The following is a 26,288-nucleotide window of genomic DNA, read 5'->3' as shown; positions in this document are numbered from 1 at the left end:
GTTGAATGCAATGGAGCTTCAACTGCTGGCTACCATATTAGTCTGCTCAGGTTTATATTGCTTATTGGTTATTTACCAAAGAAGAACAACTGTGATTCTACTTAAACTGCACCTGTCACCTACCTTGGCTGTGCAAAACCGGTGCACTATAAAACAGTTGGAACATTTACAAAATGTAGATATAGATTTAAATTTCTCATGAAAATGGATGGAGTTCTTCCATTATGGATGTATTACTATTATGTATTAATAAGGCACCACAGAATTCTGTAATGCAGTACAGTGAGAAAATAGAGAAAGTACATAAACTGTAGATGTTACAATGCAAAGTGCAGAACAAGCCAAAGACAAAGAACACCAAAGAAGTAAGAATAAATTGTTAGCTTTAGAACATAGAAGGGATGTAGTCAGAATCCTGATGATGGCTATCCAGACGGTCACAATACCGGCAGCAGAATCCTGACAGTCGAAAATCGGACGAATCCTGACGGTTAGGATTAGGGTTAGGCTGCCGGAGGGGTGGGTTAGGATTAGGGTTAGGCTGCAGCAAGGTTGGGTTAGGATTAGGGTTAGGCTACAGAAGGGGTGGGTTAGGATTAGGGTTAGGCTGCAGCAGGGGTGGGTTAGGATTAGCATTAGAATACTTACAAAAATTAGTCAGGTGTCTGCTGCCGGTATTGTGATTGATGGGATGGTCACCACCGGGATATCATACCCAACCCGTCCAGAATATGCAAGATGCAGAAATGGACCAGGTAGGAGCAGGCAAGAAAACAGGAGGAGAGGGCCCTGATCCTGACCGCTTACAGTCCAATGGCATGTACAGTATTGAGTAATTTCACATAGTACCTAAACTTTAAGTACAGTATTTTATTTTTTTTCAACTAAGATATTATTGTTAAGTCCAAGGTGAATACCTCATACTAGAAAAGTAAGGTGCAAGCGCGTGTGAACCAAGGTCACATAAGGTCACATTGCATTTTTAAAGGATTTCCAAATAATGACTTTAATGTGTTACATATAAACCTAGCTTTCTGGCTGTTTCTGATATCCGTGGATTTTTCTTTTGCGGGAATGGATAGTAAAACACTTTCTCTGTGGAGGAAGTGGGCTTGGATGAGGGAAACTGGTAATGGCTCCATAATGCAGGAGTTGGGTACTTGAGAGAAGATTTCCTGTATGTACTGTTGACAGAGTTGATATCCTCAGTCAGTTTGCTTGGTTCCATGTCTCCTGTACTGTGTCCTGGTACTTTAGTTGGCTGGCTTTCAGAGCTCAGCAGCCGGTCAAACAATAAACTTTTGTCAATCACCTTCTTCTGTTCTCCTGTCCCTTTTTTGAGAACGTGGTGACAATCCAGCTGCACCATGCGGTGGATATTCAGGTGTGCATGCCATGTGCCGTTCTGCTCCTTTAAATAGTTCTTATCCAGCAGTTCCAAAGTGACTTCTTTTACAGGGGTCTGCTCTTTAAATGCCTTTATTTTCCTGATTTTCTTGTTGACTGGAACTGTGTTCACAAATGGTTCTCCTGAAATTAAATCATTCTCACCTGTAAATGAAATAGACATTACTTGGTATGGATTTTGTTTTGAGACTTTGTGGTAAACAAATTTATTTCTGAATAAAAAGTTTTTTATTAATGCATACCATTCGCACACGGGAAGCAGCCATTTCGTCGGCTTGCCTAAGGTGATGAGAATGCAGCCTCATCGATTCATTAGTAACATGTAACGTCATCTCAATTCATTGCGGTCACTAGTCCAGAGGTGACACAATTCTATTAACAGCTATATGCAAACAAATGCAGTGCCTCAAGATGGCGCCTCATAATAGACATTACATGTGATGTGGGGAATGTCTACATAAGCAAGGTTGCATATGATTGGATGCAACCTCACCTATCACAGTGTAGCTGGAGAGGGGATGAGCTGGGGGGAATTCAGTAGTACTTGCCAGGCCTCTTGAATAATGCCTCACTTGAATGGTGGCCACATCATGTATGTAGGGGGCAGAGCTGTAACTAGACTTTTTGGTGCCCTGTGCCAGAGAGAGCATTGGCGCCCCCCATTTTATAAATAGGGACATAAGATAGTGCACCTGAAAAAGGGCCATGGCCTCATAGGGAAGGGCTAGGTAAGAGGTAGAGGAGGCCAGGAGATGCTAGGGATAAAAGAAGAGGAAGCTACAAGTGAGTATGATAATAAACAGGAAAATTGATAGGCCCAAACAGCACCCCCTGCCCTGCTGTGCCCAGTGCCATGGCAAAGGTCGTACTACCCTAGTTACGGACCTGGTAGGGGGTAAGTATACTGTGAGTCCTTGTTGACTCCTAGCCGAAGAATCACTTGAAAACAAAAAATTTATTTTGATTTCCAATCTGAACCTATCTAATTAGATTGCAGATCCAGCGCGTTCTGAATACATGTTTGCATCAGTAAAAGCAAAATAATAACAAGCCATCTAAAGGTGGGAAACCCAGGAATAACAATAGGCCGAGTGGTAATATCAGTACACCATATAATAGTGCTGTATATATACTGTGTATACATAATAATGATTGGCCATGCTACAATATGGCATTCTGCACTTTACCATTAGTATTAGCAGTTAACCATTAAGGGACTTGAACCTTCTCCCAAGTTTTGTTTCACGCAGAATCACCACACAGGTATGACTTATTTCAGAGAAAGCAATGTTTAGCGTACAGAGGATGATTAGAGTTGAACGTAAAAAAAAACAAAATCCCATTTCTGTATACAAAACATGAATCTTGCTACCCTAATCTGTATTTTGAGATGTAGGCACCTTAAGATACATGTAACCTTAAATCTAATGTACAGATGCTTCCAGAGCCATTACATGGCTATCATCATTGACACAAAAATGACACCTGTCTTTTGTAAGGAGTAGAATTTACACTCGGTGAGAGAGGTGTTACTTAAATTAAGACGCATCTCAAAGATTCATGTTTAACTTGCTAATGTCAGATACATTCAGCTCCAAACACTGAGCACAATGACACATTTTCATAGCACGCAAATTAATATGAGTAAATACAGTTCTAACCAAGTCCAAATCATCTCCTATGTATATAATATCCCTTGTACTTTACCTACATTGGGTGTGTTTAATGGTTAATGATTCTTATTTACCAAGCCTCGTTGGCACTGGCACATACTGATTTCTGTGACACGTGGCAGTGAATTCTGTGTTTTGGAGTTAATCCAGCATCTAGATTAAACAAATCCCAGCTCTACTGTGTATCTAACTATTCTACAGTATCTGCTGTGCACCACTAATCACAATGGCCAGTTCTGTGTTTTACAAATCTAAAGATAATAAATATATACTCCAGAACAAAAGCTAACTTTTAATGCTAACACCATGCCCCAATAGTAGGACTGTAAGGGTCACGCAATTGCCTTTGACATTTGAGGAGATGTTAACCCCTGTATGCATGTGTAATGGTTGCATCTGACAATCAATTGCAGGTGGGTCAAACGTGTCTATTAATTGGGTACTGGGGGTCTTCCCCTCTAAGCATCACCTAAAAGGATTACTATATTAGTTATTAAAGTACAGTGTTTACTCACTATACTACATCCCCTTTATTTTGTCGCTGTTACTTATGCCATATGGCTTATGGCTGCTCTGTGAAACAGTGCAAGAGGCGGCATCCTCACCCCGATCTTGCCGCTATATATATATATATATATATATATATATATATATATATATTATAATCAGTACCAGTCAAAAGTTTGGACACACCTTCTCATTCAATGGTTTTTGTTTATTTAAATTGTTTTCAACATAGTAGATTAATACTGAAGACATCAAGACATCAAAACTATGAAAGAACACATATGGAATTAAGTTGTAAACAAAACAGTGTTAAACAAATCAAAATATGTTTTATATATTAGATTCCTCAAAGTAGCCCCCTTTTGCTTTGATGACAGCTTTGCACACTCTTGGCATTCTCTCAATCAGCTTCATGAGGTAGTCTCCTGGAATGGTTTTGAATTAACAGGTGTGCCTTGTCAAGAGTCAATCTGTGGAATGACTTGCCTTCTTAATGTGTTTGAGACCATACGTTGTGTTGTGCAGAGGTAGGGTTAGTACACAGTGGACAACACAATTTGACTACTGTTGTAATCCATATTATGGCACCAACCACTCAACTCAGTAAAGAGAATCGACAGTCCATCATTACTTTAAGACATGAAGGTGAGTCGATATGGAAAATTTCAAGAACTTTGAATGTATCCTCAAGTGCAGTTGCAAAAACCATCAAACACTATGAGGAAACTGGCTCTCATGAGGACCACCCCAGGAAAGGAAGACCGAGAGTTACCTCTGCTACAGAGGATAAGTTCATTAGAGTTACCAGCCTCAGAAACAGCTACTTAACAGCACCTCAGATTAGATACCACATAAAGTCTTCACAGAGTTCAAGTAGCAGACAAATCCCAACATGAATTGTTCAGAGGAGACTGCGTGAATCAGGCCTTCATGGTCGTATTGCTGCAAAGAAGCCACTACTGAGGATGAACAACAAGAAGAAGAGAATTGTTTGGGCCAAGAAACACAAGGAATGGACATTAGACCAGTGGAAATCTGTACTTTGGCTCTTATGGCTCCAAATTTGAGATTTTTGGTTCCAACCGCCGTGTCTTTGTGAGTCGCAGAGAAGGTGAGCGGATGGTTTCTGCATGTGTGGTTCCCACTGTGAAGCATGGGGGAGGAGGTGTGATGGTGTGGGGGTGCTTTGCTGGTGACACTGTTGGTGATTTATTCAAAATTCAAGGCACACAACCAGCATGGCTACCACAGCATTCTGCAGCGCCATGCCATCTCATCTGGTTTGCGCTTACTGGAACCATCATTTGTTTTTCAACAATACAATGACCCCAAACACACTTCCAGGCTATGTAAGGGCTACTTGACCAAGAAGGAAAGTGATGGAGTGCTGCATCAGATGACCTGGCCTCCACAATCACCCGACCTAAACCCAATTGAGCTGGTTTGGGATGAGTTGGACCGCAGAGTGAAGGAAAAGCAGCCAACAAGTGCTCAGCACCTCTGAGAACTCCTTCAAGACTGTTGGAAAACCATTCCAGGAGACTACCTCATGAAGCTGATTGAGAGAATGCCAAGAGTGTGCAAAGCTGTCATCAAAGCAAAAGGGGGTTACTCTGAGTAATCTATAATATAAAACATATTTTGATTTGCTTAACACTTTTTTGTTTTCAACATAATTCCATAAGTGTTCTTTCACAGTTTTGATATCTTCAGTATTAATCTACTATGTTGAAAATAATTTAAATAAACAAAAAATATTGCATGTCGTTTTCTCAAGACCTATGTGTAACACAGCTCAAGCACAGTTCACCTAGTCATCATAGACCTAATATAATATACATATAGGGAAGGGGATGGTGGAAAGTCCAATTGCACAGGCGATAACTTGAATCTTATCGCTTATATTCGGGTTGAGAGGGACTATAGGTGGTGCTCCCTGCAGTATACACAGTTTATGAGGGAAAATAAAAGAACAGATCTCCTTTAAAGGGGTATACCTGAAGGGGAAGAATAAGGGAGGAAGGGGGATCTACATATTAAAACGTACCTTTTTATTAGATAAATATTAAAATTACCACATGGCTGAAATAGTAACAACAGAAACCAGTGCTAAACAAATAAAGTTAGATATAATAACATGTACAACGATACGCACTATAGTACACAGGTATTAATTTGTAAATCAAATACTAATTATGTCCACTATTAGTGTCTATTAGGGATCTAAGATGTCAGTTAGGACCATATAACAATGAAGTGTTTCTCAGTAATTATACCTTGTGTATAGACATAAATTATTCATATGCAAAGATTTCGAAATCAGTTAAATTATCAAAGAAATTTTTGGCATTTATTGCAAGGTGTGTGTATAGTCATGAATAACATACCATCTGGGAATTAATAAGCAAAATTATACCAACCGTAACAATTTTATGCTAGATTAAAACCCCTGTTCAAAAGAGAGATACCAAGTATAGTTATGTGTGCACAAAGGTATCAACAATGAAACAATTCTCTTTTTTTATATTCTCAATTTTAATATTTATCTAGTAAAAGGTACGTTTTCATACGTAGATCCCCCTTCCTCCATTATTCTTCTCATTGTGGTGTGCCTGTTTAAAGGAGTTCTGTTATTTTCTTTACTCTCATAACCTAATATAATATATATAATTTATTTTTTTAAATATACTAATGAAATTTGAAATTTATCAAACCTGATGGAAGTGAAATAGTGCAAATATTGTTAAATATTTAAGTATTTCCAGGGTGCACAGAAATGCCAAGCTAGTACGGTCTGATTTACAAAATGCACAGTCAATGCATGAATGTATGTGAAATCAAACACTTCAATCAAACAAAATAATGAGTTAGTTAATGAGAAATGGAATACAGCTGGAAGGCAGCATAAATGGAAACGTGGCAATTACACTCAGTCCAATTATATTGTAATGAAACCCACCATGTTTTGCTGCTATTAGGCATCAAAGATGAAAATATCACAAAAAGTAGTACATTAAATCGTCCATGTAAATTAAGGCTAATACTTATAATAGTGAATTATATAATATATAATTGGACATCATTCTAACATTGATGCTTAGAATTATGTGTAATGATTATTTGTATTTAATCCCTTTGGATGAAGATCTTGGAGGACATACAGTAGGGTCATCGTATTACATTCGCCTCATGTGTGTGGTTTTGGAAAATGGTCAATAACTATCCCTTTACGCTTATGTATTTAATGTCGATATTGTAATTATATTGTTTTAAATACAAATAACATTATTATTAATTTATCTTTAAAATGTGATAAAACAAAATTGTACCTAGCATGTGTGCAGTATATGTGTGTAGAATTTTAGATTGTAATTTCCAAAAGGGCAGTGATTATTTTGAATTACTACGTATTCCATAAAAAGTCTTGTGTAATATGGTGGCGCTATATAAATAAACAATAAATACACACCAGCAAACGGTTACTACAGAAAGTGTGTATTATGACGCAAAGATTATTCACTTACCATTTCCCAATATGAATGATTATGATTATGAGATCTGCCGCAAAATCGGCTATGGGCAACAGGTGGAATTAAATCATCAGACTCATTTGTTGCCCTGCCCCTAAGAGGAGTGCAGATAAAAGCGGCAGGGGTGACACACTGGTTCCACATAGAGCAAAAACAAATGTAAGTGGAGGTGTCCGTCTTTGTCATGCTTTATGTGTGTCCGTCTTTGTCATTATGAACCAATGGGTGAATTGAATTGTCAGCAATGTGCGGTCCTGATTTGTGGCTAAGAAATACAGTAACCCAACATTGCACATTTTCTTGTTTATTGTGGGCGGTGTGGGGGTGTAGCGGCATAACTGCATCATTGTGGCCCTTCCCCCTGCTGTACAATGCCCCCGGACCAGGAGACTTGCCCTCTCTTGTGGGGGTGGGGGTGTGTGGTGTTGTGCGGGAGCTCCTCTCGATTTCTTTAGCCTCCCGCCCATTGTGGGAGAGTCGGCAACTCTGCATATATGTTATTGTCCCAAAGTGTCTTTACTATATCTTTAAAGCACGGCAAATGATGTCAGGTCTATTTTAACTTGGTGATCAATCTAACATATGTCGATAACTTGTTCTGTCCATTAAACTTTACATACGCCAGTGAAATATACAACCTTAGTGGACAAAAGTGGAGTGAACATCTTGCGGAATGATTTAGAAAATGTCTCTCTTCTTTGTCCTTTACCAAACTCCTGGGAGTAAATTTACTAAGATTTGTGTTTGGTCCGAATTTAAACTCTCACAGCATCACTGAAACTTGGGTGACTTTAGACAGCTCAAACTCACAAATTTAAGAATCGTGATTAGCTGAATAGTTTTTCGATGGTGTATGTGATCGAGATTATCCCCGAGTTCCCTGAGTCTGACGCAGCCAAGCTCACCCGAACATGCAGCCTGCACATGTCAGTGAGATACATGCAGGCTGCTTGTGTGGGGATAAAAAATAAAAAAAGCATAACCAGCCTCGGCTCTTGAGCCAGTCCTGGTTCTAAAAATACAGGAGAAAAATGTGTAGGGTTCCCCCGTATTTTAGGAACCAGCATTGGGCTCCCAGAGCCAGTCCTGGTTTTAAGAAAAGGGAAAAAAATGGCATAGGGTTCACTCTATTTTTAAAACCGGAATCAAACCTAGCCAGGTGTAATGCCACAGCCAGGGGATCCTTTCACTGGTTCTCACCGGCCAAAGCATTAACACCCCAAGCTAGTCAGCCCAAGCTGGGTATCTCAAGTGAGGTAGGGCCCCCCCAAATAAAGGGGACCCCTTCTCCTGATCATCCCAGGCTTATGCTGAAGCCCGGGGCTCTTCCCCGGACCCCTGGCAGGTAGGTGCAGGGGTAATAGTGTCAAAAATAGATTTATACTATTGTTTTTTTACAATGGAACTACAGGTGCCAGCCCTTTGGCACTTGTACCACCACTAGGAAAAAAATTGTAAAATATTGACATTGCACACACACCATTGAAATTGAAAGTTTATTCCATACATAACACACTAACACATACTTACCTTCCGCCATTGTTCTGTCCACTTCTCCAGTAGAATTCCCACGATATACCTGTGAAAAAAAAATCCAATACTCACCTACCTCCTGGCGTCGCATCTTTCCCCTTGTCCAGTAGGCTCCATGGGACTTGGCAAAACAAAAAGACGAGGTAATTCGGACATGTATAGATATATGTGTAATTATATATCTCTACCACCGTGAAATACAGAGACCGGGATGCTTCTGTCATTCGCCGGGTCCGCCAGCCAATCAGAGGCCACTCTACAGTTAGCGACCACTGATTGGCTGTGACCCACGTGGCTGACAGCCAACAGCAGAGTAATTAGAGGCATAAATATACACACTGATCTGTGTATGTTTCTGCTAAATTCGCAGCTTAGGAGGTAGTCTATTTAAAACTTGTATTTATCACAGTTTGCTAAAATTACACCCGTGATTATAATCACGATACTTGGTAAATTCCCGAGTTGTATTCCTGGCTATGAAAAGTACTTGAGTGTTTGGCCGATGGTGTATTTATTTCTATTTGTGTTCTCACCCAAGTTTTGCAGAGCATTTCATGATTTCTCACCCGAATTTGCCTTTAGTAAATTTGCAAGATGTAAAAAATGGGCAAACACACCCGAGATTGCAATTTCGACTAAACACGATTCTTAGTAAATTTACCCCGTTTTCTGTAGTAAAAATAATAGTGCAATGTATTTCCTATAGGGCCATGAACACAAATACTAATTTAGGCCACTAACAACCGATATATTGCCTTTAGAATTCTGCTTTGTCTATTTTTTCAATGAAAAATCTGATAAGTTCTCCAGTTTATTCATAGATAATGAATCCTTTTCATATAAAACATTAGCTGTTAGCTAGGTCAGGTTATGTAATCAGTTTAATGAACATGCAACATAATACTGTACTTTAGCTAGCTAACCAAACAAGATATGGTGTTATCTAGCAAAGATTATTACATCTGCAGTATTAAAGCCATTTGTAGTTTTAAAGTTTAAAGTATCTTTGGAATAATAAAAATAGACAGATTGGTAACTAGCTTATTGTCACAGCCTGGCAATAACAGCTTGTATAAAATGAAAAGAACAAAATAGCTATTTTTTCCCTCTTGCTGTACCACATAAATCAATAAACCACTAATCCAATTTACCTCTGCATGCATGATAGGTTAACAAAGCTCGCGTTTTGGCACAGGAATCAATGAAGCCTGCAGCATTTTGTGAACGCCTTTCTCAGGTCAGTGTCATTATCACAATGCAGTACGGCAAAACGTTTCATGTGACAGAGCCTGAACTATGACCAAACACATGTACATTTTAACCTTTTGTGCCCAATTACAGCAAACACAAGACATTAACATTTTAATGTACTATATCCAATCATTGATCATTTCATTAGTCTGCATCGCAACATGCTGAACATGTTGGCCATGTAAATTGGACTGTACACACAACTGCGCATTACATAGAACCAGAGCTGTAACAGGGCTTAAATACGCCCTCTGACCCTTTAGCGCCCGATACCATGATATCGCGCGGTGGTGGCAGCAGCAACGGACTCTCCAATCAGCAGCACAGACTGCATGGCGTCTGTCAGGTGCGTTTAAAGGACGCTCCGGCGACGCCACAGCAGTGATCCTGGCTATAGGGTGCTGTGCCTGGTAGCCTGCTAGCCAGAAGCAAGGGCCATGGAGCGGCAACAGTGCTACCCACAGAGCCCTGCACAGGCAGCACAGAGCACACATATAAACACGTTACATTCACTACGTGTTGCAGTTGAATTGTGTTTTTTATATTTACTTTTTTAGAGAACTTCGGGGTAGGTGTGAAAATATTTCTGCGTGTTGGACAGTATCTGCAGTTTTTAGCAATCTCCCCACTTTTTGGTCTGCCTGCCTCTCACAGGACCCCTCATTATAGACCTGCAGCCAGGATGCTGATTGCATAGTGGCCAACTCTAGAGAACTTGATCTATCCAGTGCACTTCAGCAGCGCTTCATCTCATCGGGCTCTAATACAGAAGTCTTAGCCAGAACAGGACCAACATGGCTACTTGCTATAATGCTATGATTGAGCTAAGAGAAATACGCACACACATTACATAATGTTGGAAGTGATATCATTTTAATAACCATAGTTATTAAATACATATAAAACACATATGTGCCCTCTAATAGAATACAGGTGAAAAACATTTCAGTGTTCCAATTATTTCAACATAATGATAGTTATTATACTAGACCTTAGATGCCTACTATCTATCTGTATACCCATGTATGTAAGGTGAAGTTAGAACTTAAGATTTCCTGTTTTATGACTGCTACATCTAGCAAGTAAATCAGAATTCAGTTAATACAGTATATTCCCTCGCTGCTAGATCCCAGCCATAAGCACAAGCCCAGACGAAGGGTACACACATAGCATTAGTCTAAAGATGGTGACTGAATTGAATGAGGCAACAGGAGAAGAGCATTCTCTCATACATATTTATATCACCAATTGGTATTCATCCGGAGCACACGGTAGTCTATGGTATGATGTGATGCACGTTTAATATGTGCTCAAGTGGTGCAGGGAATTTGAAAATGTATGGCTTAAGTGTAGTGGAAGAACAAAGGAATGAGCGTCCTTTGTCAAAAGCTAAGTCTCTGTTCCATTTGTCTGTCCTTTCTCAGTGCTAAATCAATGTATTCAACATAGAAAAAGTCATATGTGTACCAGTTGTGCTATTCCGTTGGGGTGCAGCCAAAAATCCCAAAGTGGAGAACACCAACCACTAAATCCAATCGTAAAAATAAAATGACGGGTTTCAGCGCTCCCCTTGTTAGGATGTATAAATATACACAACACAATGAGTCTGAGTGTGTTCATAAAACAGTACCAATAATCCAAGGGACTAAACCCCGTAACTTTAACGGATACTCCAACATGTTGTGACCAATCATCCAGGGGACGCTCCCTCTTTCTTATATTGTCCTACTAGGATACTTCATCAGTGGTAGTTGAGGTACCTCAAAAATATAAACCGTCGCTCCACATAGTGTAAAATCAATACCATTTATTAAAACATAATCCACATGTACATAAATAAAAATGAAACTACCAAATGATTATGGGGTTCCTGCGTACCCTATGGGACCTTTTGAGAAAGGCACACTTGAAGACATGAAAGAAAGAATGTTAAGCCCGGGTGAATCTCCTCCTTGTGGATGTGTCCTTCTATAGGTCCAATGGGTTGATCCCCCTCCACCAATGCGTTTCGACCGGTTCGGTCTTTGTCAAGATGTAAGGTGGAAGTCCCCCGTGGGGATTTTATAGTGTGCCTTATCCGGCTCCACCCCTTCCCTGTTTCCCTATGGGTTGGGTCTGTAATCCCGATAAATGGGTCTAAAACCTAAAACTTCCCAACATTAGGTTATTTTAAGTCCCCCTGGGGAACTTCCACCTTACACCTTGACAAAGACTGAACCGCTTGAAATGCGTTGGTGGAGGGGGATCACTGTCAACCCATTGGACCTATAGAGGGACACATCCACAAGGAGAAGGAGATTCACCTGGGCTTAACATTCTTCCCTTCATGCCTTCAAGTGTGCCTTTCTCAAAAGGTCCCATAGGGTACACAGGAACCCCTTAATCATTTGGTGGTTTCATTTTTATTTATTTACATGTGGATTATGTTTTAATAAATGGTATTGATTTTACACTATGTGGAGCATCGGTTTATATTTTTGAGGTATCACAACTACCACTGATGAAGTATGTTAGCGGGACAATATAAGAAAGAGGGAGCATCCACTGGATGATTGGTCGCAACATCTTGGAGTATCCGTTAAAGTTAAGAGGTTTCGGCTCTTGGATTTTTGGTACTGTTTTATGTACACACAGAGTTGTGTTATTTATAAATCTTAGCAAGAGGAGCACTGAAACCTATTATTTTTACAATGTATTCAACAAGATCAGTAGATGTGTACAGAGTGATGAAATGTCAACATGTTAAACTGTCGACATATCTTTCCTGGTGGCCCAGCGGTGAATTACCTGCTTCCAGCAGCTGCAGTGAGTCCAGCGTGACTTCTGGGTCCTGGCAGTCATGTGACCGTGACTTCTGGATCACAGCTGTGATCCCCATGTGTTCCGGTAAGTATTATTACACTATGCCTAACAGTAATCCATACCTCTTCCCCTCCCTCTAGTACAGGGATGGGGAACCTCAGGCCCGGGGGCCGTATAAGGCCCCCGGAATCAAAAAGCCCTCTGAGCTTTTTTCTGCTAGCCTCATCTGGCTAGCAGGGTGCCTAGATTGGCACCCTGCAGCGTGATTCTAAGCAACAGTGCCATCTGGAGCGTTCTTAGGACGCTTCAGACGGTCACACCGTTGCCCTTACAGCTCCCCGGAGCATCCTCAGGATGCTGCGGGCATTGCTGTAATCACCGGCGATTGTGGTCCTGCTCCCTTGTGACATCACATGGAGGGGTGTAGCCTGCATTGGGCCCGTGAATACTGTTATATATTTTAAAATGGCCCTCGGATGCAAAAAGGTTCCTCACCCCTGCTCTAGTACCTAACTCTAACCCTTCTGCCTGCAGCCTAACTCTAATGTGAACATTCTGGCAATGTCGACATTTCATCCGTCAACATTCTGATAATGTCCATATGTTGCTGGTATACAGTATGTTGCAGACTTTTTTTTTATTTGACTGCATTATGTCATGTACAAGTATTGGATATTTTCGCTAAAGATTTGGTGTCCATAAATTTCTAAAAACCTGAACATACAGCATACAGTTATCATATGTTTTTGTTACTTATAGTAAAATGTCATTTTTATATTATAAAAAGTTTGCATCAGATGCTGAAAGGACATGAATATTTTAATAACCAAGGGACATATTTAGTATACATAACTTAAATAAAGTTATTATTTATGATCAAAGTTTTATTTGTTTAGGGCCAATATATGCCTTAGTAATTTACAAAATAAGTAGAATATTAGCTACTGTTCATTGAAAATTCTTTGTTAAACTAATATATTAAGAAACCAAGCTGTAATTAAAGGGCATACAGCTTAGACAGATAGTTTATATTTCTTGCTGCAATTATTTGTAGAAGATAAAAATAGACCTGAAAGTTATGGTGATTTCTAAAAACAAATCTTGAGTCGCACCCAGTTGTGTGCGCTTGATAGAGGTGCTCAGTCATATTCACCACTGCCAAAACAAATGCACACACCATGGCATTGACATCCTCAGTCTTAGCTAGAAAAATTAAATAGTAGTACAGAAAACAAAAGCAGAATTTACCTGTATGACATCTTGCACCCGTATGCTCGTTATAATAAATAATAATACCACAAAAAGATGAAAATTCTGTAATATCCAGTTGCAAAAGTTTATTTACCTGGGGGCTACATTCAGGCTATCCAGTCAGTCCCCCAGTGCATTGTATGGTCACTTCACTGTAACATACAGCAGTAATTGATAGTCGGGAGTGACCCTGATCTGCCTAATAATAGTTAAACAGGTAAATGTACACTAGCATAGCCGCACCAGATGTGATGAATTATGTGAACTTAATTTTGCATTAAGGATAAGGGATGTCTGCTATTATTTACAATGATTTACAACAAGGCATTTAACTGTCTTGCTATCTTATCCAATCACCCTGAGCCAATAATGACACATGATTTGGGAATGTGCCATAGTCCCTCAGTAAGCTGAGATCACCATGCTGAAAACTCCATTCATAAGGACAAATATGTACAGACAGCTGTCACAATAACCTCTGCTGTTTGTTACAGTGCTAGGGTTGTATTTTCTATGAGGTACAGTGAATGGCAGCCAATCAGAGCTCATCACTTCATGTGCAACTTTAGCAGCATAGCCAATCACAGCACTAAGACTGATATCTGTAAACAGAATTGGCAACACAATCGTGTGATATCAATTATTCTTTGGCAAGTGTGCCATGTTGATGTATGGATGCATTATAAGGCTAAATGGTAGCAATATTATTATTATTATTATTATTAATAATAATAAACTTTATTTATAGGGCATCACTTGTGGTGTACAGCGCCATACAGTGGGCAAGCAACACGACAGACAGTTCAAGGTGACACAGTACAATACAGTATGTCAGTATACAAGACTACTACTCACAACTCCGCTATTAGTGGGGCAGGGGGAATGTTCATCGCAGGCTGGAACCTGTACCCACAGGCTCTGGCGCAGCCACTGAAAGAGGTGAAAGCAGAGACAGAGAGGGGGAGGAGTCTTGATGCAGAGAGCATAGGGAGGAGGCAGGAGAGTAGCTGGTGAGCAAGAGTAGTGGATAATGAGTCAGGAGGGAGAGGGCCCTACTCTTAGGAGCTTACATATTAAAGGGACAGAGGAAACAAACAGATGATACAGGAGTGCTGTGGGTAGGAAGCAAGAGTGAGAGAGAGGGATGATGAAAGAGGTAAACTAAGTGATGACAGGTTAAGCGGTGAACAGGTAAGCTTTTATTAACAAGTGGGTTTTAAGCGCTCTTTTGAAGCTATGCAAGTTAGGGGATAGCCTGATAGTGTGAGGGAGATTGTTCCAATAATGGGGGGCAGCACGGGAGAAATCTTGGATTTGGGAGTGGGGGGTAGTGACTAGAGGAGAGGTGATGGTCATTGGCCAACTGGAAAGGGTGGGTGGGAGTGTTTATGGAGATATAGGGAGCAATACAATTATAGAGGGCTTTGTCTGTGAGGGTGAGAAGATTGAAGAGGGTTCTGTAGTGGAGGGGTAGCCACTGTAGTGTGTGGCAGAGAGGAAAGGCAGATGTCAAGTGGCGGGAGAGGAAGTTGAGCCTAGTTGCAGTGGAGAGTCTAGAGGGAGGGAAGACAATGAGTTCAGTTTTGGCCATGTTATGTTTGCGGAAGCCCACAGACATTCAGGAGGAGATGGTGGAGAGGCAATTGGACACCGAGAGAGGAGGGAGGAGGAAAGATCAGTAGAGGAGAGGTAGAGATGAGTGTCATCAGCATAGAGGTGATATTGGAGGCCACAGGAGCTGATGAGTTTACCCAGGGAAAAGGTATACAGGTAAAAGAGCAGAGGGCCGAGGTCGGAGCCCTGCGGGATGCCCATAGGAAGGATGGATGATGGGAGGTGGAAACAAAGGCAGAGACAGCAATGGAGCGGTCGGCGAGGTAGTAGGCTAACCAAGAGAACTGTTTTAGAAAGCCAAGTGGCCTGGAGGGTGTGCAATAGGAGATAGTGATCCACTGTGTCAAAGGCCGCAGAGAGATCAAGGAGGATGAGCAGGGAGAAGTGGTCCCTGGATCATTGATGACTTTGGCCAGGGCAGTTTCAGTGGATTGGAGGTGATGAAATCCAGATTGGAGAGGATCAAGTATAGAATCGTCAGAGGGGGAGCCGGTGAGGTGGTTGTAGATAAGTCACTCAAGTATTTTGGAGGCAAAATGGAGAAGAGAGATGGGGTGGTAGTTAGAGAGTGAGAAGAGGTAAAGGATTTTTTGTGGCTGGGTGAGACAAGAGCATGTTTGAAGGATATGGGGAAGATGCCAGAGGAGAGGGAAAGATTGAAGCAGTGAACAAGGTGAGAGCAAGCAGTGGGGTAGAGGAGGTAAAGGAGATTAAAGGGGATGGGATCCAGGGGGCAGGTGGAGGGACGAGAGGATAAAATTAGGGACTGGACTTAGATACCCATGGGGTGGAAGGAGTACAAAGGGTGGGAGTAGCAAAAGACTGATGGGAGGAGAAGATTTTGTTAACAATGGCCTCGATATGGAGATGAAAAATTTGACAAAGTCAGTGGCTGTGAGGAAGGGTGGGAGTGGAGGGAGAGGGGGGATGATTAAGAAAAGTGTTGAATTTGGCAGGGATTGGAGGACTGGGAGGAGATAAGATATTTGAAGAAGGATTGCTTAGCAAGGGAGAGGGTAGACTTGTAGGATGGAAGTCTGCTCAAGAGCAAGAATTTTTCCAGTGGAGTTCCAGGGTTGAGAGGGACAACGTGAGATTAAGTCAAAGAGAGCTCGCAGGTGGGAGATGGCTTTTGGTGGCATGCAATGACATTATGAAAGTAAATAGTTGTATTAAGGGAATATATAGCAGCAGTTTTTGTTATATGGTGGCATGATAAATCTATATAGGTGTTATTGTGTGGCTATATATTTACATCATTGCCACTTTATTGACATGTGTAAACTCTGTAAAATCTGGAGAACAAAACTCATTATTACAGCAGGAAGCAGTGAGAGAACTTTGAGGTATAGAAGAAGCGAGTCGTTGAGAAAGCATGGCGCAGTTCTGAAGTTAAATCAAGCTGTCAGGAGCAAACTATGGGCCGTATTCAATTAGTTTTGCATCCGCAAGAAAGTTTTACCTGCCTGACTTTTCACTGCCTTCGCGTGTTTTGGAGGCAAAAACTTTTCGTGCGCGCTCCCGATTTATTCCGTATTCAATTGTCAAACAGTAAAAACGGGACCCAGCGAATGTGAACCAGGCAAAAAGTGCAGGATGAATTGGGGGAATCACTCTGTACCCCAGAGAAAGATGGTCTGACTTCGTAAATCATTATGGTAGTTTAGTATTATCCCTAATTGAACTAATTAGGGTACTTAAGTGGTGGTAATTGCTTGCTATTAGTGTCTAGGTAAAAGTGTTCAAGAATGGCATAAAGCAGTGTTTTTTTTGGAGCAAATAAGTAGTTCCATCAAATTTGGGGTGCTTGTAAATGGGTGCTAGCATATTTTAATTTCTAAAGAAAAGTTTTAGAGAAAGTGAAATTCTTCCTTCATACAAGCACCTGCAATCCCCAAAACACTTGACCCCTTCTTAGAGCACCCCCAGATGCTTATTTCGCTAGTTTTTTAAGTTGTCCCCCCACTTTTTTCATTTTCCCCCAAATTTCTAATGCTTGTTTGGGGTGTTCCTGGAATTTTAATTCTTTTTTTGGATGAATTGTCCTTTGGGGGTGCGTACTAAGGGTTCTGAGTGGTTTCCCAACATCTGCACCCCAAAATATAGATTTTATTATATATTATTATTACCAGTTACTTATATAGCACACACATATTCCGCAGCGCTTTTCAGAGAATATTTGGCCATTCACTTCAGTCCCTGCCCCAGTGGAGCTTACATTCTATGTTCCCTACCAAATGCTCACACACATACACACTAGGGTTAATTTTTGTTTGGAGCCAATTAACCTACCAGTATATTTTTGGAGTGTGGGAGGAAACCGTAGTACCCGAAGGAAACCCACACAAGCACGAGGAGAATATACAAACTCCATACAGTTAGGGCCGTAGTGGGAATTGAACCCACGACCTCAGCGCTGTGAGGCAGTAATGCTAACCATTACACCATCTATGCTGCCCGATTGCATTTCTTTTTACCTTCTATTCTGCGGAGAAAAAGTTTTGCCTATTTAAATCCATTGACTTTTCGCATAGGCGAAAACGGACTGAAATTGAATACGGAGATACATTTTCAGGCAAAATTTTCTCTAAAAACCAATGCGAAAACGTCTTTTCGCTCCAAATTGAATATGGCGCTATGTATCAAATTGTATTCTAGGATTGGAGTAACGCCTTTTTTTAGTAAGTACATAGGGCCTGATTCAGAAATGTACGCTAGTGCAATCCCAACTGCATTCCCTCGCAGTAGCTAAAATATGGTAACGCCTTAAAAAACACAGCCGAGCATAAGGACGCCCACAGCTGCCTTCTCCGTCCGACGACATACAACAGCATAAATATCGGTAACACTGATGTAGATCTGGCAGCCATGCAGCATATGCAGCAAGTATGATCTACCGCAAACACGGTAGCTCTCCTGACACGCAGAGAGCTCTCATGCTGCAAAGGAGATCGCAATAGCTAATTTATGCACGCTTATGAAACGGCGTATAAACGGTCAGTCACACCTGCGTTTACTTAGCTACCCCCCCGTTGCCTCCCCCCAAAAATCGGCATTACGTACATCTCTGAAGCAGGATCACAGTGTATAGGACATTACTGCATGTAACCAAATGAAATCAACAGAAAACATAATGATAATATGTGCTCACTGTTATAGGATTATGCAGATTATACAGTCAGACAAATGACTGTAGCACAACTTTTATTTTTGTTTTTTGTTTTAAATCATAACCTAATACCAGTACAGTTTATCTGTAAAGGCCCCCATACATCAGAGATTGATTGCAGCAATCGTGCAATTTGCAATCGATTGTGTATAAAAATCTTTCCCTTTTTCAATCGATTGCAGATTGCAGAATTGCCACAATCGATTGAAAAAGGGAAAGATTTTTATACACAATCGATTGCAAATTGCACGATTGCTGCAGTCAATCTCTGATGTATGGGGGCCTTAAATAAGTGAAATGTCATTATGCGATTAATGTGTCCTGAATGGGAGGAGCTCATTAAACCTTTTAGTGAAGTTGGAAGTAGGTCAGGTGCCTAACAATTATCTTGCATGAATAATTGACAGTTTCCATTTTCCTCACCTGATTAACCCCGGTGATCTAGGACTTATTTTTTGTTCTAAGATTTACTTTTAAACAAAATAAAATATTTCCTATAATTTTATATCTTTATATAAATAATGAAAGCTGATAATCTTATATTTTTGTTTACTTTTAGGTGTGATCGTAACATGAATCTGATTTTTATTTTGAAACTTTTTATTTTGAAAGGACACAATTAATACATAGAAGCCATATATATGGCATGATAAATAATGTGTAACAGGTCCCAGTTTTCTTTACAAAAGAAGTAGCACACATAATATATTTTTGAACATACAATGACATCAGATGAACAAGTTCCTGGCAGAAGAGGAGGGGCTGGAGGGGAGGGGGTGGTTGCAGAATGGAATCAGGGAATAACCCATAGAGGCAGACAAGGCAATGGGGGGTAGAGCTTGGGTGTGTGGAGGTGAAGGGTCAATGGCGTCATCACCCACAAATGGTATTTCCGGCCAATCATTCTGCGATGGGTCTGCGTGGTCACTGCGATCGCAGTCCCGATTGGCCGATTGCGTGTGTAATCACAGCTGCGATCGGTAATGAATCAGGCCCATAGCTCACAAATGCTGGGCAGCTTTATTTTTCACTACAATTTAAATCAGAATTTGGACACATTCCTCTCAAATCTATAGCTCTCTGCACTTTTTCAATCTGCACCACCCACTGTGCAACATGGTTTTACCAAAGTTTATAGCATTCATGCCTACCCTCCCGGAATTCGCGGGAGGCTCTCGATCTTTTCGGGTAACCCCCCCCCCGTACCCCCGGAAGGGTAGACATTTCTCACGCATTCTGCCCACTTTATAGTGAAGTAGGCAGATTGGGGAGACTATTAGAGGCGATCGGAGGGTCTGTGCGTTGGGGGCGAGGCCTAATGACTTGATTCTATGAGAATTGCATCATTTGGCGCTGCCCCTAATTAAAATAATGACGCTAATTTGAGCTGCCCTGTCCCAACTCCGCCCACCTACTTCTCCTCCCCTGGCTTCTCTCGGAGAGGAGAAATCCTAAGTAGGCAAGTATGGTGTGTAAATATATATATATATATATATATATATATATTTATTTACTTGAATTTTTTGCTTTGCTTTCAACTCTAAGGCAGGAAATGTGCATTGTGGGTGGTGATACTCCCACTATGCACAAAGAGCCAGGATGCCAATACTAAAGAGGTCTGGTCTATCATGAAGTTAGTATATAATATGCTCCATGCTTGTGAAATGCCAGCTGTGTGTTTTGATCACTGATAGTGGGGAAGATTCTGTTTACATCCAGTGGGACACAAGCAACAGTTCTAAAAAAGTTGAAAAGAGTCTCGCAGGTGAAATGTGCACTGTAATTAGAGATTTAGAGGTCTATTTACGAAGTCTTGGAAGGAGATAAAGTCAACGGAGATAAGGAGCCAGCCAACCAGCTCCTAACTGCCAAGCCTGTGACATGGCAGTTAGGAGCTGAATAGCTGGTACCTTATCTCCGTTCACTTTATTTCCATCCAAGGCTTAGTAATTAGACCCCTTAGTGACTGCTTGGACATGGGAATCAAGAATTCTGTGTATTTTGTCCCAAATAAAGAGATTTTTTGACATGTCCACTAAATATGATTTCTCCTGTGGCTGCATCCCCTCCAGTAGGTCAGAGCTGGGTGCTGACAAAAGTGTACAACTTATGCAAAATTCACTAAGCGGCGGGTTCTAAACCTCGGCAGTTTGGTGGCGGTTTGACGGCGGGTTCTAAACCCTGGGTGTTTGGTGGCGGTTTCTAAATGACAGCCCTAGTTATATTCTATTCTTAAATCTGCGGATAGTAAAACTGCCGCCAAGCTGCCAGGGTTTAGAGCCCGCCACTTAGTAAATTTTGCCCCTTGTCCGTGTGCGGGATGTAGTCTGGAAGCCGACGGTCTAAATGCCGAACCACCGGCTTCCAGACTCTTTAATCCCGGCGTGGTACTAATGACAGGCGTTGATAACTTGACACCTGTCATTAACCATATGCCGGAAGACCGACGCCCGGCATACCGGACGAAGGTAAGCCGGGCGCTGACAGCCGCGGGGGGGGAGGGTTAGGTTTAAGGCTCCCGGGGGGACTTAGGGTTAGGCACCCCCCGGGAGGGTTAGGTTCAGGCTAGGGGAAAGGGGGGGTTAGGGCTAGGCACCCCCGGGGGGAGATTAGGGTTAGGCACCCCTCCGGGGGACTTAGGTTTAGGCAGCAGGGAAGGGGGGGTTAGGTTTAGACACTTAGAGGGGGGTTTAGGGTTAGGCACTTGGGGGGAGGTTAGGGTTAGGCACCCCAAAGGGAGGGTTAGAGTTAGGGGGTAGAATTAGGTTAGCGATACTTACCTTAGGGATGATCGGGATCTTCACCCTTGCCGGACTGCCGCTGTCGGGATTTGAACCGCCGGCAATGCGGCCGGCAGTAATACCTACTACTCCCCTGTGTGCTGCACTGGGCTACTAGCAGAGGAGAAGGGTGAGGCTAGTTCAGGAAGCAGTAGAACAAACCGATCACGTGCTGAGTGTCTGCTCTATGTCATCAGGAGGTTCCCAGCACATAGCCTATGAGGGAGGTGAATCTGTAGCTGCCTGATCCGCATGGGAAGGTGGATGAGCACTATCAGTATGTCTGCCTGACCTTTGAGCCTGTCTCCCAGTACTGTCAGTGTGTCTTTCTTGTGAGCCTGTCTTTCAGCACTGTCTGTCTGGTGAGCCTGCCTTCTAGCACTGTATGTGTGTCTGTCTGTCCTGTGAGCCTATCTTCTAGTATTGTCAGTGTATCTGTCTGTCCTGTGAGCATGTTTTCTAGTGCTGTCAGTGTATCTGTCTGTCCTGTGAGCCTGTCTTCTAGTACTGTCAGTGTATCTGTCTGTCCTGTGAGCCTGTCTTCTAGTGCTGTCAGTGTATCTGTTTGTCCTGTGAGCATGTTTTCTAGTACTGTCAGTGTATCTATTTTTTATTTTAGTAAATGTGTGATTTAGGGCTCTATTTATTAACATTATTTTTACAAAAAAACAATTGTAGTATCACCTATATTTACTAAAGGGCAATTGGAGTAGAATTCGGAAAATTCTACTCCAAGCCCTAATTATCACTTATTTTTAGTAAGCAGATCACGTTTCCCATAATTGTAATGGGAAATGTGATCTGGCCAAAGTTACTAAAAATAAATTGTGAAAAAATACTGGGGGAACCCCTGTGATAATAATAAATCCCAGTTGTCAGGATGCTGGTGCTCAGAATGCCGGCGCCGGAATCCCGACACTAGTCAGAATCCCGGCGGCAGCATCCCGATGGTAAGTATTGGGGATAGGGGGAAGGTTAGGTTTAGGTTGTGGGGAGGAGGGTTAGGTTTAGGCAGCGGGGTGGGAGGGTTAAATTTAGGGGTAGGAGTAGGGTTAGGGTACTTACTGAGTTGTCAGTATACTAACCCTGTCGGTATGCTGGCATCGGGATTCTGAGTGCCGGGATCCTGAGCACCGGCATCCCGTACCCAACCTTATACAGACATCGGCTAGTGACCTATATGCTCCGCTCTGCTCAAGCTCTACTCCATGAAACAAGTGTGTGCATCCAAAACTGTGAGTACGACTGTACAGTACATTCATATTGTTACTAAATGAACGGAATCGGTATGAAATACCGCCAGCCACATGGCCGACGGTTCGATTCCTGGCAGCGCCTGGCCGACCAAAGCAGAGTTCCCGGCAGTGGAAGCCCGACAGCGTCGGAAATCCTTATCGTCGATAGGTAAGTATTGACTAACCTAACCTAACCCCCTAACCCTCCTTAGGGGTGCCTAACCCTACTGGGCTGTTCGTTGTCTCCACTGGTGTGTACACTCTGCCATACCAAAGCTACCTGTATACACATATTCCAACAGTGAAAACAATAGTACTTTTGCCCTCTGATAAATCTTGCGTAACAGTAGGGGCGTAATATAATAGTAGGGTATATGCAGTGTTATTCTGCACTTTATCAGCTCATACTTTACTTTTTGAGGAGGCCATAATTACTCAGAGTTTCTGTTCCAGTATCTTTTGGACAATATTTGTAGGCTTGCAGATTCCAAGTACCATTAACCTTACCCCTGCCCCATTCAAACCGTTCCAGTGCATACTGTATGTTTAGTAAACTGCAATGCAGTAATGATTTTATTATGAAATATTACATCTTAAATTTAATTCATCTAAAGAATAGAATAACAAATTGCTGATGCTTGTTTTAAATATTGCAGAAATAAGTTGTAGTTTTCTTTATAAACACCATACTGCAGCTGTTAACAGTTTTGCACCAGATTTGCAATTGAGGCACTTCATTAGACACCCACTCTGCCCAGCATCAGTCTGTTCCCATTCACGGAAGGGAAAAATTATAATAACAATTGGTTACTGTAGTCTTAATAGTTATGTGCATAAACCAAACCTGGTATATTTGTTCCCAGTAATTATTTGCATTACTGAAGCTGCATACACACACAACAGTTTAGTAAAAGAACGATTTTAGTAAACGATTTTCGTTCATTTTTTCAAGGGAAAAATTAACGAAAATAGTTTACTAAAATCGTTCATTTACTAAATGTAATGAACGATTTTTTTTTAATTACAAACTATTTTAGCATACTCCCCTACTGAAAATCGTTGAGTTGGTCAGTCTGACTGAACTACAAACTACAAAAGTGAACGCGCATGAAGAAAGTGAACGATTTTTTCAACGATTGAACGATAAATATCGTTATCCATAATCGTTCAAAAAATCGTTGTGTGTGTATGCACCTTTAGTATTTATGGCATGGACATTAGGACTAGAATTATTTGCATTTAATCTATAGGGACATTGGGATAACTGATAAGTGCGTTAGGATACCAGCTCTGCAGACCTTATTTCGTGTCTGTCGTGTACAATTGCAAAAAGATGTGGGTGAATAAATGTGAAAAAATGTAGCTAAAGGACGCTGTATTTCCCACACGTAGGCGACAGGATGATAGTGAGATCTAATCTGAATAACCTGACAGAGTTATACATTTTTAATCTTGATTACATTTCCTTATATGACTAGACTCATACTTACCTACTGTCCCGGGACTGCCGGATGCCTCCCGAAACTTGAGTGCCGCCCCCAGTCCCCCACAAGAGTAGGCAAGTCTCCCGGAATGGCCGCCGGTCCCCCATGCCTGCACGTGAAAGTTGGCGGTCTGGGGGTGCGATGACGCAAATCGCAGTGATTCGGGTCATTGTAGCCCCACTCTCTGCTTTATAATGCCGTTAATATCGGCATTATAAAATAGGGGCAAGGCCGTGATGACGCCGGCACACCTCCGCACCGCTCACTTCAGCCACCCCCACACCCCCTGCTGCACTGACCTGGCAGCCCCCTCCCAGAATGTCAGTAAGTATGACTAACCTGGACTTTTAATGTCCACATTATATAACCCTGTGTGATGAGGGTTAACGTTTAAATCCCCCACTATTCCAATGCCAGTCCAGCGACGTGTACCTGCTAGAGATCTCCTGGGTGACAGTCTTTCTGAGGACACTGCAGGATCTGTTTTGTGTGACATTATGGAGCTGATTCTGGGTTCTGAGCAAAGCAAATCATGGTGACTTCGCACCTTCACAAAACCACGTTGCTGTGCACTACAGCAGAATTAAAATGCATCTCCAAACTCAGATATAAATTGCAGTGGAAAAATGAAGCTATCCAGCATTTATGGGATACAAGTGACAGCAGCCGGTATTTCCCTTGCATGGTGCTGGTGAGAAGTTACTTAATTTTTTTTGTCTGCTTTGCTCCCAACTCAGAGTCAGCCTCTATCTGAGAAATCATCTGATATATAATCCTAGTCCTATCACATTATATACAAATCCTAAAGTGCACATATACATTTCTAGGCTTATACTGTAGATATCACCCTCTCTGGACTGGTTCCTGATCATCTTTTTACCTTTATTACTTTCTCAAGCAAAGTGCACTATAGATTTTAAACATATGTAATTTGGTAAATGAATATGTGACATTGTACAGTCCCACGTACCTGCTTTGAAAACAATGATGTGTGTCTGTAACTTTTGCTTTTGCTGTGTGCAGTAGTACTGCTCCTCCAGACGACTGATATCCATTTTGCTTTGTTTCCTCATACCGTCAGCAGGATCCTTGTAAGTATGAGTCACCGATAGTATCTCACTCATACATTTATACACCTTTACCATTTGTTCCCACAATGAGAACTGCTCCAAGCAGCTGCAGCAACCTGCCATCTCCGTCTCTTTTGAACAAAGCACAGTTAAGTTCAAAACCAACCGCCAATTAAGTTTGCAAAAGTAGATAGATAGATAGATAGATAGATAGATAGATAGATAGATAGATAGATAGATAGATAGATGCTGCTTGCTCACTGCCTGGAACACTAGATCTGTTCTTTTGGTGGCTGCACATTTGTTACAAGAAATTCAGGTTGTCCTGGATGTCTTGGTTCAAAGTAAATGATAAGTACAGCACACAGAGATTATTGACTTAAGGTAGAACAGAAATTATAGCCAAGTGAAAGTAATGGGATATACAGCAGCCAGGAGGCAGGAACACTATGGAAAGCCTACATAAAGGAGAATTAAGTAACGAGGCCGAAGTTAGCTTCTTATTTGAGCTCCAGCTTTTAATTCGTTTTCCAGCTTCTTATTCAGAACATGTTATATTAAAACATTTTTATCAAATAGAATCAATAAGCTTACATTGAATAAACAAAATATGGTATCTATTACACAAATTTCAATTATATTTTGCTTGGACCACACAGGATTTGGGCATGAAATTGGGTGGTTAAGTGGGCACAGGGACCAGATTTTCTATATTTGAATAAGTAGCTGTAGTTGTGCAAGGGTTAAAGAGCCTTAGGCAACAAATTTGACACTTGGAATCCACACAGGAGGGTCACTTACATATGACTCACTTGCAATTGGCCTTGCCCAACAAGGCTTTGGGCATGAAATAGGGCATTAAAGTGGGCATAGGCACCAATTAATACATTTGAATAAGTAGCTATAGTTGTGCAAGGGTTAAAAGAGCCTTGGGCAACAAATTTGACACCTGGAATCCACAGAGGGGGGTCACTTACATATG

General features: G+C 41.5%; 1 protein-coding gene across 1 annotated transcript; it reads right to left on the bottom strand.

Annotated features, from left to right (window-relative positions):
- Positions 1-1,006: 1,006 nt before the first annotated feature.
- On the bottom strand, positions 1,007-25,429 carry CUNH9orf152 (chromosome unknown C9orf152 homolog). Its single transcript, XM_088446411.1, has 2 exons — positions 25,207-25,429; positions 1,007-1,551 (listed from the first exon to the last, which is right to left on the bottom strand). Exons 1-2 carry the CDS (start codon positions 25,427-25,429, stop codon positions 1,007-1,009), a joined length of 768 nt encoding a protein of 255 aa, XP_088302537.1.
- Positions 25,430-26,288: the final 859 nt, after the last annotated feature.

Source organism: Taudactylus pleione, unplaced genomic scaffold (genome assembly GCF_031769625.1).
Source record: "Taudactylus pleione unplaced genomic scaffold, aTauple2 ptg000398l, whole genome shotgun sequence".
In the NCBI taxonomy this organism is placed as follows: domain Eukaryota; kingdom Metazoa; phylum Chordata; class Amphibia; order Anura; family Myobatrachidae; genus Taudactylus; species Taudactylus pleione.
This window is presented reverse-complemented; position numbering and strand designations above follow the sequence as displayed.